General features: G+C 32.4%; 1 protein-coding gene across 1 annotated transcript in view; it reads right to left on the reverse strand.

Annotated features, from left to right (window-relative positions):
* Positions 1–12150, reverse strand: part of LOC106067654 (small subunit processome component 20 homolog) — a 144990-nt gene that overhangs the window by 6568 nt on the left and 126272 nt on the right. The window contains exons 57-60 of the mRNA XM_056031514.1: positions 10828–11006; positions 4234–4305; positions 3008–3142; positions 1536–1656 (exon numbers count right to left, since the gene is read on the reverse strand). Of these exons, the coding sequence (XP_055887489.1) occupies positions 1536–1656; positions 3008–3142; positions 4234–4305; positions 10828–11006 (507 nt within the window). The remainder of the gene's footprint in view (positions 1–1535; positions 1657–3007; positions 3143–4233; positions 4306–10827; positions 11007–12150) is intronic.

The raw sequence follows: 12150 nt of genomic DNA on the forward strand, positions 1-12150 counted from the left end.
TTAGGTCGATCATACATTTAATTACATAACTGATCCAAACTATTTGATACAATTACACTTAATATAAGCTTTTTTTAAAAAGTATTTTTTATGTTTTTCTTGTTAACTATGTAGATCTAGAATATAAAGATTATTAAGAAAATGGTTGTACACATCATGGTCATTGTTTAAATAAATTAGTACATTTGTCAATAAAATTTTTTGCTTTCAGAAAAGAAAAAAGCATCAGAACTTTGAAAGGTCTAAAATATCATGTTGGATTTTCAATATCTTTAATAGTTTACGAGATCTAAACAGGACGGATGGACAGACAGACAGACCACACAAAACTAATAGCGTCTATTCCCCTTTTGGGGGCCGCTAAAAATTGTATTGATTTTTTGTGAAGCGTTTTTAATATTATAGTGATTTCAAGTTTTAGAATAAATGTTTTGTATTTATTTAAAAATACTTTTTTTGTTCTGGTTCTTTATTAAAAGAGAATTTTAGGCAATACAATGGAGTTTGAATAATCAGACATAGTTCTGAAGAGAAGAGCAGAATGTTTTTATAAAGCTAGTTGATGGTATCTTCCCAGAATGTACCATTAGAACAATTGTAGACTCATATACTGCAATTAAATATTACTTTAAAACATGGGTAAAAAAAATAAGTGTGTCTTCTTTTTTTTTTTAACTAAATGAATTCTGTTAACTGTCAGTACTTGGTAGCTGATACACTGGAAGACACACAAATAAAGCAATACATTTATATTTTTGTAACATTATTTTGAAAACTGACAAATCTGTATACATAAATACACAAAAATTGTCTTTTTAAAAAGATAATGTCCCTTAAATAATGCATTGGTTTAAAAGGGGTGTTTTTTTAATGGAAAAATGGCATAATTCATTTAAACAAATAAAAAAACAAATTTTAAAAATTTGCTTTTAGAAGACAAAAAGTAACGCACAAAAACTTTGCAATTCACAAAATTTGTTGAAGTCAGATTTTCAATAGCTTTTCTAGTTTATGAGCTCTAAATGTGACACAGATAGAATACACAAAACTAAAAGAAGCTTTTCTCCATATAAAAGATGCTAAAAAAAATTGAAAGTAAAACTTAAAAATAATTTATTAAAAAGATATAGACCCAGAGTAAATTTTGGAAGTCAGGACAAAATTTTAAGAGAATTTGTGAAAAATTAAGTATAATCTGGCCAAGTGGTTTTTCAAACTGAGGGCTCAAATTTAAATCTTGGTGGAGAGTGGGATTTTAAACTTTTGGATTTTCAAGATGCCACTCAAATCACCCAAAATTTTATGGGTACCTAAAATTAGTTGGGCAAAGTAAAAGTAGTTGGTCATTGCCCTAGCCACATAGCACCCTTGTTAACTGTTGACAATACTTTTTTTTTTTACTTTTTAAAGATTAAAAATATATTTTTTAGACATAAGAATGATTTTCTTAATCATTACAAACCTTGCAATATACGGAGAATGATCAAAAGGTCCGCAAAATAAAATTGCTGTTTTTCAGCATTATGTGAACTCACCTTTAGACTGTTCAGTCATTTCTCTTAGTAAAACTGGCAGTACTACAGGTAATAAACACTGTACATACTCCTGCTTGAGTGTCACAGCAACAGCAGCTATCCACTTAAATATATGGTTTCTCTGTAACATAATCAGAAGACTTATTTAGCTGACTAATTTAGCTAAGTTATCTGAAGAATATTTAAAAAATGCCATTTTGATGTATACATTTAGTTTTAAAAAAATGGAATTTTCCCACTTAAGACATTTTAGTAGAAAGGGCAAGTCATCACTTTCCTTATTATGTGGCAATAGTTTAAATGCTAACAACTACTTCTTTAACTGCGTGAACTCAAATATGTACACAAATCCTGAGTAAAAATTCTAGTGTAAAATAAGACTTTTTGATACAAGTCAAAAGGAAATGTTGTACACTTTGTCGTATATCTTTACGATTAATTTATCTTAGGTAAAAAGAATCAATAAAGATATCTAAAAAAAAGCCACTCAATGACTATATCTAGATCTTAATGTCAACACCACATTAATGCCATATACTGACTTGAACTTAGTGAAGCAGGGTTTCCCAAACTTTTTCCTTAACGGAACACACTGCTTTTTTTTTTTTAGAGAGATGAATTCACATGGTGGCCTACTAGTTAATTATTCCAATAGTTTGTGGAACACCTTTTCTAGACTCACAAAACAAAGTTTGGGAAACACTGTACTGTACAGTAATACTAACCATATTGTAGAATAAATGTATGAGTATCCTTTACAAATTTATGTATTTATAATTACAATGTTTTAGGATCACCCCAATAAATTTAAATCAAATCTAAATTCTAAATTAAAAAAAAAATCATACAGATTGATCCATTTATTGAAGCATTAGCCTAAATAATATCATTTCAAAAAATCAATTCATTATTTAAAGTTTTAAAACTTATTTATTAACATTTAAATACTATTTAAAAGCCTGATTTATTTAAGACATAAGGGCAATGTTATAAACAATGCAGGAGTCTCAATATAGCAGAAGCTCTATATAAGACAAACTGAAGTGTCAGTTTGCCCTCACTGGCAAGAGGAAAAGAAAATAGCATCTGAAAGAGACATTTGCCCATGTTTTATGTAGGCACAGTTGGCAAAAAGGTAATTTAAAGCCCTAATTATAAGTTTTAGATTTTAGCATAGACCTAGATCTAGCTGGAAAGTCACCAGGAATGTCATTGATGTATTGTTAAATTTAAAGAGTACATTTTTTTTAAAGTGTTCAATTCTGAAAATGTAACAAGCTTGGGAGACTTTTGATTAAGACAAAATCCAGGCCCTTAAAAGCTTCATTGATATAAAATAGTTATAACAATAGAAAAGAGCCATGATAAATAAATGCAAGATGAAGTAAAAGGAAAAACATTTTAATAAATCTGCTGATTATGTCAGATATATATTTTCAATATTTCTTTTTTGAAAAAGTGAAATGTCTAACCTTAAGTGTAACCTTGATATTATTAATAACTTCTATATTGGCTTCTCTGGTAACTTTTTTAGCCAACCAAATAAGGTCTTGTGGTAGGTTCAAAACTTCTGTGAGTCGAGTAACATACAACAAATTTTTTATTACCTAAGAAGAAACAATACAAGAACATAAGGTGTCTCAGTTTTGAACTATCTAAATATGAGTTTAAAATATATCTGTAAAATGAATAAACAAAGTGGATTTAAAAAATGCGGTTATTATAACTTAACTCTTTGAATTCTGTTCCATACTTGGACGGAATTAATGTTTTTTCCCCCTTTCAGAGTGAAAAAAATGCTTCCATTAAACTTATATAACTTTTGTTTTTTTATTAGAAAATGATATATTTAGTATAGAATTTTAAAAAATATTAATTTTTAATATGGATAATAAAATTTTTCCAACATCAGATCTAGATCTAGATCATTATGCCCTTTTTATATAGCACAAAGCAATTTTTAATTTAAAAAATGTAATATTAATGTTTGAAATTTTAAAATAAAAACTTGCAGACTGCGAAAAAGCCTCTAGGATCCAGATCTAGACTTGATCTTGGAAATATTTTATGATCCATATTAAAAATGAATATTTTGTAAATTATATTTATCCATATTGTCACAAAACTTTATAGAGTAAAAAACTTCTAAAACACATAAAATGTAAAGTTTGAGCTAACTATCCATGTCACTACGGTATTATTGGTAAAATGAAAACTATCCACAATGGACAAGTCAACAACTCTGGGTCTATATTAGATCTCGGAAATATATTATGATCCAAAGTAAAAATAATATTTATTTACAATATTTATTCATATTTCCACATAATTATATAAAAAAAAAACATTTAAAAACACATAAAATAAAAGTTCTGAACTCATTACCACTATCATCCAGAACATAAATCTAAAGAAAATAGAGCCTTTTTAAGACCCCACTCTTTCAAAAAATCTTTCACTGTAAAAACACATTGAAAGAAATTACTGATGTTTAGCAAAGGGAAACTATTCAAGATAATGTTTTAAGGAATTAAAAACGTATACGGAAGAAAAAAAAACAACGAAAAAATAAAAGTTAAAACACTGACATTGCCAGCGTTGATCAGAGCTTTATAACTGGGTAAATTCAACGTCAATACGGAGTCAAAGAGTTAATACATCACCAGTTGACTAATTCTAATGAAATACCATAACTAACCTGAGTTCCAAATGTATCATCGAAATTTGATGTTTTCAACTGGTTACATAAAGCAATGCCTAAGTTTCGAACCTGGTAAAATATTTGAGATATAAAAATTTTTATCTATAAAATTATCATAAAATGTAAGACTCATTAAAACAAAATACTTACAAATTCTACTTTAAAAAAAAAATGAATGGTAAACAAATTGTATTTAGATTATATTTGAATCTTAGGTGCTAAGTTTCTAAGTACTGTAATAATAAAGCAAATTCAAGGGCTTTGGTAGAGAAATCTACAAAAGACACCACCTTCACTAAACTGACTTGTATTTGTTTATTAGAATATACATGTGGAGGAGTTTGATTAATTTGCTTAACTCTTTTTCTCCATGTTTTTTTCTCCACATTATGACAATTATTGATTTTGCCCTTTTGTAGCTCACAACCCTTTTATAATTAAACTTCATTCTTTTTTGTTTGTTATGAGAAAATGTTATATTTGATAAAGAATTAAAGATTGCATGCTATTTTTATAAAGCACAATTAAATTAAAAATAATTTCATTTTGGATTATGAAAATGAAAACTTGCAGACTGTAGAAAAGTTTCATTGGATCTAGATCAGGGTGGGCAACCTTTTCATATCGAGTGCCGCATTAAAAAAAATTTGAGAAGGTGGGCGCATATATATATAACTTTAAAAAATATGTTATCTAACTGTATAATGTCTTTCAGACCATATTTATACTGTATTATACATTTACTTTTCCTATTTTTCACACTCCCAATTGACGAATTACAACAAGAATTAGAAATTTCTGAAACCAATTTTATGTTTAAAAAAAAAATGCTATTGTCTTTTTACATCACATTTCTCTACAAATGTACAGCCGTACATAATGTCAAGTATTTAGCTGTCTACACTCATGCTAATGTTCCGGAACTGTGGAACTAGCTTACTAGTTATCATTGTGACTGCTGTCAAATTACATATGTACGTGTACCCAAATAATGTGAAAGCTTAGCAGCAAAGTTTTTTTTAAAGTGTGGAAATACAGCTTCTGGCACCCATTAAACTCCTTGAGTAATGACTGGAACTTCCCTTTCAGGTTATAATTTGCATAGACCTAAATCAGCTTCTGTGCTTAATGATGAGCTGATGATATTGAAAACTGGTTCTTGACATCTTAAAATTTGCTTTTATAAATTCCGAGATTAAGGAATCTAAATAAGTTTTGTACTTTTAACCATTTCAGTAGAAATAGTTTCACCTTTCAGCAAAGGAAAATTACTAAATCTGTTTTCAATTGCTTGCCTGGAGAAATTTGAAAGCCTTGTTTCAAAATATTTAACAAGCACTTACATTTCATGTGCAAACAACCCATTGCAATGGCTGCCAAGAAAAAGATGAAATCTGCCTCCCACTCTTCATTAGAAATATTAGTAACAAAGTCACAGTCAATGTCCTTCAAGAAACATAAAAATTTCTTCCTTGAGATTTTTTTATTCTTCTCATTACCTTGCCATGCTAAGCCAGTGAATACATCTAAATATTTTGTTTCTAAATCTTCAAGTACTTTTCGGAGCTGCCTGTGGTTAAGACCCCTAGCTCTGATAACTCTCGCTATTTCATCATCATCATCATCAAACTCTATTTGACTGAGGGGTTGAGAGGCTCAAATCCTCTCTTGCAAAAGCCCTGGACAGAAACCCTGCTGTCTTGCATAGTGCATAAATGTCGCCATACTGGTTGAGAATTTTTGGTTTTCTAGACCTGTTGAGATGGGGATCAGCAAGTCTGGGGCAGTCAAACAGAATATGAGGCACGGTTTCCTCTTCTTCCCCGCAGTGGGGGCACTGTGAATTGAAATTTGGCCATAGCCGTGAGAAATATGAGCCAACAGGACAATGGCCTGTCCTGCACTGTGCTATAATAGCTTGCTCAGGCCTGGACAGCCTCCACCACAGGGAAGTGCGGTCAGGGCGCCTCATGCGCTCCTAGACTCCACTGACTTTTTGGGACTTGTCCCAGCACTCAAACCACTTTTCCATTTCTGTTTTTTGAATTAAAGCCAGAGCATGATGAAAACTTACAGCATGTTCAGTGGATGGAATTTGCCCTCCGTGGTAGGCCAAGGAGTCTGCAATAGTGTTGCCAGGGCTTGAAGGTATTAAAGGTCTCCAATGCTAGAATTTGAAGTTCATTAGATGAAAGACTTAACTTAGTGGCATTAGGGTCTACTAGTTTCAAATGTATGTATGGGGTTGTTGGGCGACACCAGGGGGGGAAGGGGATTAAAGCATTGAATGTTTTGTCGGTTGGTGTAGAAGCCAGCTTTATCAGATAGTCTAGTGGCATGATGCATAAAAGACTGCATCTGAATAAGTCTTCTGCATCTCCAACCATCCACTAGTTTTCTAGCTGGGAGGTATTCATCCAGCCTTTTATACCGCTCAAAGCAGGTCAGTGCTGACCTTTCCCTCCTAAGGTTTAGTGGACCTACATTAGCCATTATTTCAGCCGCATTTACTGGATTTGTCCTAAAGGTTCCACAGACAAATCTTAGTGCTTGGGACTGTATTTTATCAAGTTGTTCAAGAGCAGTCCTAGAGCCATAATTCTGCACAGGTAAGCTGTAGTCTATCTGTGATCGGACTTCTCCTAGATACAGTGATTGGAGCATGTCTGCTCGTGCTCCCCACTTCGTGGATGCCAGCTTCCCCACAATGCAAAGTTTCCCTGAGGCGTTTCTTGCAACATCCTGGATGTGCTCACACATTTTTAGTTTGCGATCTAAAGTTACACCAAGGTACTTGGGTAGCTTTTTCATGCTGAGAGCCACTCAGTTGGGGGAGAGCCGGAAAGGTTGCCAGAGAATGCCAGTCCCAAGCGTGAACAGAGAATAGACCGTCTTAGAGGTGTTTATTTCTAACCTCCATTTTTGTGTGTATGAGCAGAGCATATGGAGATCTTCTTACAACACTTTTGTATAGATGTTGCGCTCCTTCCGGATTTCCAAAGGACAATATCATCAGCATATAGCAGCTTTTGGCATTTTAGCTGAGCCGGTAGGTCATTTATGAAGGCTATTTAGATAAGTGGGTCAATGATAAAATGATATTTTATGCAACTTTGTGCAAACTTTCCTGTTTAGAGTTTATGGTTAAGATATTATCTATTTAAAAAACTGTTTTTCTCAGTCAAAGATCGAGTTCCATCAGTTGTTGCACTTGCCATCTTCTTCCAAGCATACCCAACAATCAACACAGTTCTTCATAGCATTGAATAAATACTGGCCTGAGATTGTGTCTTTGACTGAGTGTATTGAAGTAGAGCCAATTAGCTTAATCTTCATTTACTTGAATTTTTTAAATATTGGGACAGTTTCAATATTTATAAAGATATTTAGAATCATTTTTTATATATTTGCATGTTTATATTTATATATTGTAAACACACCTGATTTCTGTAAGTGTCTGTGGGCCGCATAAAACACCAGCAGGCCGTAATTTGCCCACCCCTGATCTAGATGATCCAATTGAAATAAAGGTATTTTTTATGATAGTTTTTTTTATCCATATCACTTAGTTATAGATCCTTCCATGGAGATCTGTTACTGGTAACAACTGCAGCCTCTTCCCAGCCAGTGTCCACTGCTCTGAGGTCCTCCATGAAGATGTGCTGACAAGTTTTACAACTATCCCACTATTTGCTCTTTCCTTGTATTGGCCTCCATGTCATTACCACTCATGGTATGTGTAATTCAATCTGTCAGAGGAATGTCCTGCAACCCTCATGTGATGCTTGGTCACAACCTGATTAAGTGAACGAGTCCTAGTTCAACATATGATTTCTTTGTGACTCTGTAATTGACTCTTAAAATCCACCTTAGCCATAACTGTTGTCTGATGGTGGTCAATTTAGGTACTCTTTTTGACATCAGTCCTCAGCAGTGGATTTTCTTTTGGTCTTAAATGTGTATCCCACAGCTTTTGTAAGAAATCTCTAGCTGTCTCATTTGGAAGCCACCTGCTGCCAGGTGCTCTCTTATATGTCAGTTAAAGCAAGATGGTGTCTAAGGTGGTCTTTAAAGTGTTTCCGTGGGGCATTTCTGTTACCCTGACCACCTTACAAATCACAAAAAAAAGAGGTTGCCGGCCTCATACTGGGTACAGCAAAACCTATCTGTAGTTCTATCTTGATACAATTGCCACTTGTATTTTTATGTCATCTATATTTTCTATAATACAAGATCTATACCTGCCAATAAATAGTACACTATACCTGCCAATAATAAGTACATCATTCAACACTTCGCTTAAAAAACGTGATTGGGTAAATTGTTACCAAAAATCTGGTATACACAGGGTTTCTGCACCAAAGTCAATATGAAATTCCAGGACTTTTCCAGGAAATATTTTAAAATTCCAGGACTTTTCCAGGTAATATTTTAAAATTCCAGGACCTATCATATAACAATAGTTAAAGTTAGTGTAATTTAGGCTTAATGACTAAATTAAATTACCATACTCATGGTATACAAAACTCCAGCCAACACTGTCCAGAGTTTAGAAAATTCAGTGTTCACAAGCTGGCCATAAGAAAGTATCCAGCTGTCAGAAGTGACAAAGAAGAACTGGAAGGCAGCAGAACTTGTGGTTAAAATGCAATTTTGCCAATTCAGATTTAATGCTTATCACAGTCATCTGCAATGATAGGGCCAAGCAGAACCAAGATGCTCAAAGTGGCATATAAATCATTTAAGGAGCTATCAAAATCTTGCAAAGAAATTTTCTGCTTTCCATCTAAAAATGTAAAACATCCCTAGTGCTGGCTTTAGTTTTAATTTACAAGATTTTTTGTGTGTCTGTCAATCTACATGAAGCAGTGCTATAACAGAAGTACATTCTTTAAAAACAGCTGGTGTCATAAATCTTTGCTACAATATGCTAAAGGTCTTGGGCCATTAAAAATTATATGGCAACCAACAATAGCGCATCTATTTGTCATTTTTTTAGAAAAAAGGTTGCAAAAACCTTTGCTATTGAGATGAAGCTTTCAATTTTGACAAACAGCCTTTGAGGTGCTCAAAAGACTTTATGTTGATTGCCTTCTTAATTAAAGACTGTATGAATTGGGTTACTGGTATTGCTGTAGGTGTAAGACAAGTGACAGCCTTTTTGACAAATATGGCAGCCATCTGATTTAACAGATTCTCACTTGTGCTTATCAGATTTCAGATGCGATTTAAGTGCTGCCCATGTTTGAAATGATAATTTGTTTTTTGATAATGACAACAAAAAGCTTTAGTGTCACTGATGGACGATTTCTGAAGCCAAAATTTGTAGATCTAGTAATCTAGACAGATCTAGAGATCTTATATTTTTTTCAAGCCACAATCTTGCACAGTGCATAAAACTTAAATCCATGTCTTAAACGATGTCTCGTATTTAGCCTTTACTTTAAGCATTTTAATACAAACTAGGTTATAGACTAAATCTAGTATTCAAGATTAGAACAGTCCAATGATCAAACAATCAAGTCTTAACTAGATTAGATCTACGAATCTTGTATTAGACTACATTCTAGATCTATCTTAGATTGAACACAGTGCCACACACAATAAGAAACGTAGATCTAGACTAGATATAGAAATACATTAGATCTAGAATTAGGACACAGATTCTAGATCTAGGTCACTAAACTAGAATTAACTAGATCTATTCATTAAATTCCCAGTACTTAATATAATATGATAATGTAGTCCAATTAAAATATAAAGGCACAAAATGAAACAGGAAAAATTAAGTCTAAAAATTTATAAGGTCTGAAGATGCGTAACAGATCCAATTTGGATGAAAATCAATGTGTTCATCAAAAAATCGATCCAATAACAATACTATATATAGATTATATTTATCTATTGTCAAGGAGCCCCTGGAGCAGTAAACACAAACTCAGAAAAGCTAATTTTGAATTTACTTCCACCCACAACGGTCAACCTGCTGCAATGGTGCCAATTTTTAAAATTCTTTATAATGCCGTTTTTTCCCCCCATTTGCGAAATTCAAGGCGATATTTTAAAATTCCAGGAGATTTCCATGACATTTTGAGCTTTTTAAATTCCAGGAGCTTTCCAGCACATCCTGGAATTTCAGGAGACCGTGGAAACCCTGTATAAAGATACAGAATGTCATTAAAAAAAATTATGCTGAAATAAATAAAATAGTAGCTGTTGATGTGGCCAGAGACATCCAGCTAACCAATGAACAGACATGTTAAAATTAGTAAAAAAATATGAATCATCAACATGATTATGGATATTTAAAACAAAATGTATAATTTAACCAAATAGATGAATTCCAGGAACTGTCAATGTTGGGGATGGAAATGGTGATAACCTTCTAGGTCTCAGTAACAGAAAGGATGAAACACAGAATTCAGTTTCCTCAAAAGCAGTCTGATTAGACATGTTATCTTTAATAAAGCCAACATCAGGGGCTTAGACAAGATAACATGAGAGGCCTATAAAGTGCACCAGGATTTAAACCTCCTTGACTACTGAGCCGATTCCTCCAAATGCTATAAGAATACCTATGACTATACTTACTTTATCAGGTGTGTCTTCCAAGATGTAAGGAATTTGAGGCTCCAAATTGTCTTCTTTATTGTATAACTGTTGCAAAGAAATTTCTCTTGGTTCCCATGCACTAAACATGATGCCAAGAAGCTGATTGGCTGCGAGCCTGACTTGCATGTGAGTGTATGACAAGTGTGAGAGAACATAACCTGTTCCAACAATAACAAGTGTAAATAAATAAACAAACATTTTTTGTAGAGAACTATTAACTGTGTGAAAAAATAAAGTCTTAATCTGCTATACAATGCCAAAGCAGATGATGAAAAATTGATGGGATAATTTGGGGACACTAAAAGAATAGTTTTCTTTAAGTGTATGCAATTAAATAAAGTTAAATGGCAATCTAATTTTGGTAATCTTAACATAAAAATTATGATTTATTCTCTGCTGTGGAAATGGGCTATGTTTCGTTTCTTTGGTTTAAAACTATAATTATAAATTGGGCCAGAAGTAGCCTTTTCCTTATATATCTTTTGCATTTTTCAGTTCTCTTTTTAAATTAAACTGGCATTATTATGCTATAATTTTAAGTGTGCCTGATAGAGAAATACTTTCTGCACAAAAATGTGGGTAGTTGGGATTAAACCCAATAGAGGTTATAGAAAGAAAAGACCTGAAACAAGCGTGTAAAACTACACATTTACAGTACTTTATTTGATGAGTCTTTTACCCAAGATCTGTGTTATTTTTTTAAGACTAGCTTACTTCAAGTACCCGGCATTTTCCGATACACAATTTCACACACAAAAATAATTGTACAAATAATTTCTTTTTGTGATTTTAAAACTTTTAATGATTTTTTAAAAGGTGTTTTTAAAAAGGTGTTACTGTAATCAATTAATAATAATAATGATAAAAATAATAATAATAATAGCTTTTATATAGCACAACTTTCATGCTTATAGCAATTGTGATTATTCGTTTATATGAATATCACTGTCTATTATGTGTCTGTTTTAATTGCTTAATGTTTCCTTGAGTTAAGGGGTCGTGTTTTTTTCTGATGTTTATACCTGATTTCTCTTGCCAGCCGTTGTGAGACATTAGTCCAAAATAATGCTAAAGTTATAAATTAAAAAAAAAATTGCATGTGAATATATGAATGAATTTGTATTAGATGAAGTCCATTAATTATAGTTGATTTGAAAAATTGATCTCACACGTCATGGGCCTTGTCATACTAGTCATAGATCTATAAAATCTAGCTATAATCTGTAATTTATATAAGCATAAATATTCAAGTTGAATTCGAATTGTATAGATCTACTTCTAGAATATATATTTAGGCTATAA

The sequence above is a fragment of the Biomphalaria glabrata genome, chromosome 6 (assembly GCF_947242115.1).
Source record: "Biomphalaria glabrata chromosome 6, xgBioGlab47.1, whole genome shotgun sequence".
NCBI lineage: Eukaryota > Metazoa > Mollusca > Gastropoda > Planorbidae > Biomphalaria > Biomphalaria glabrata.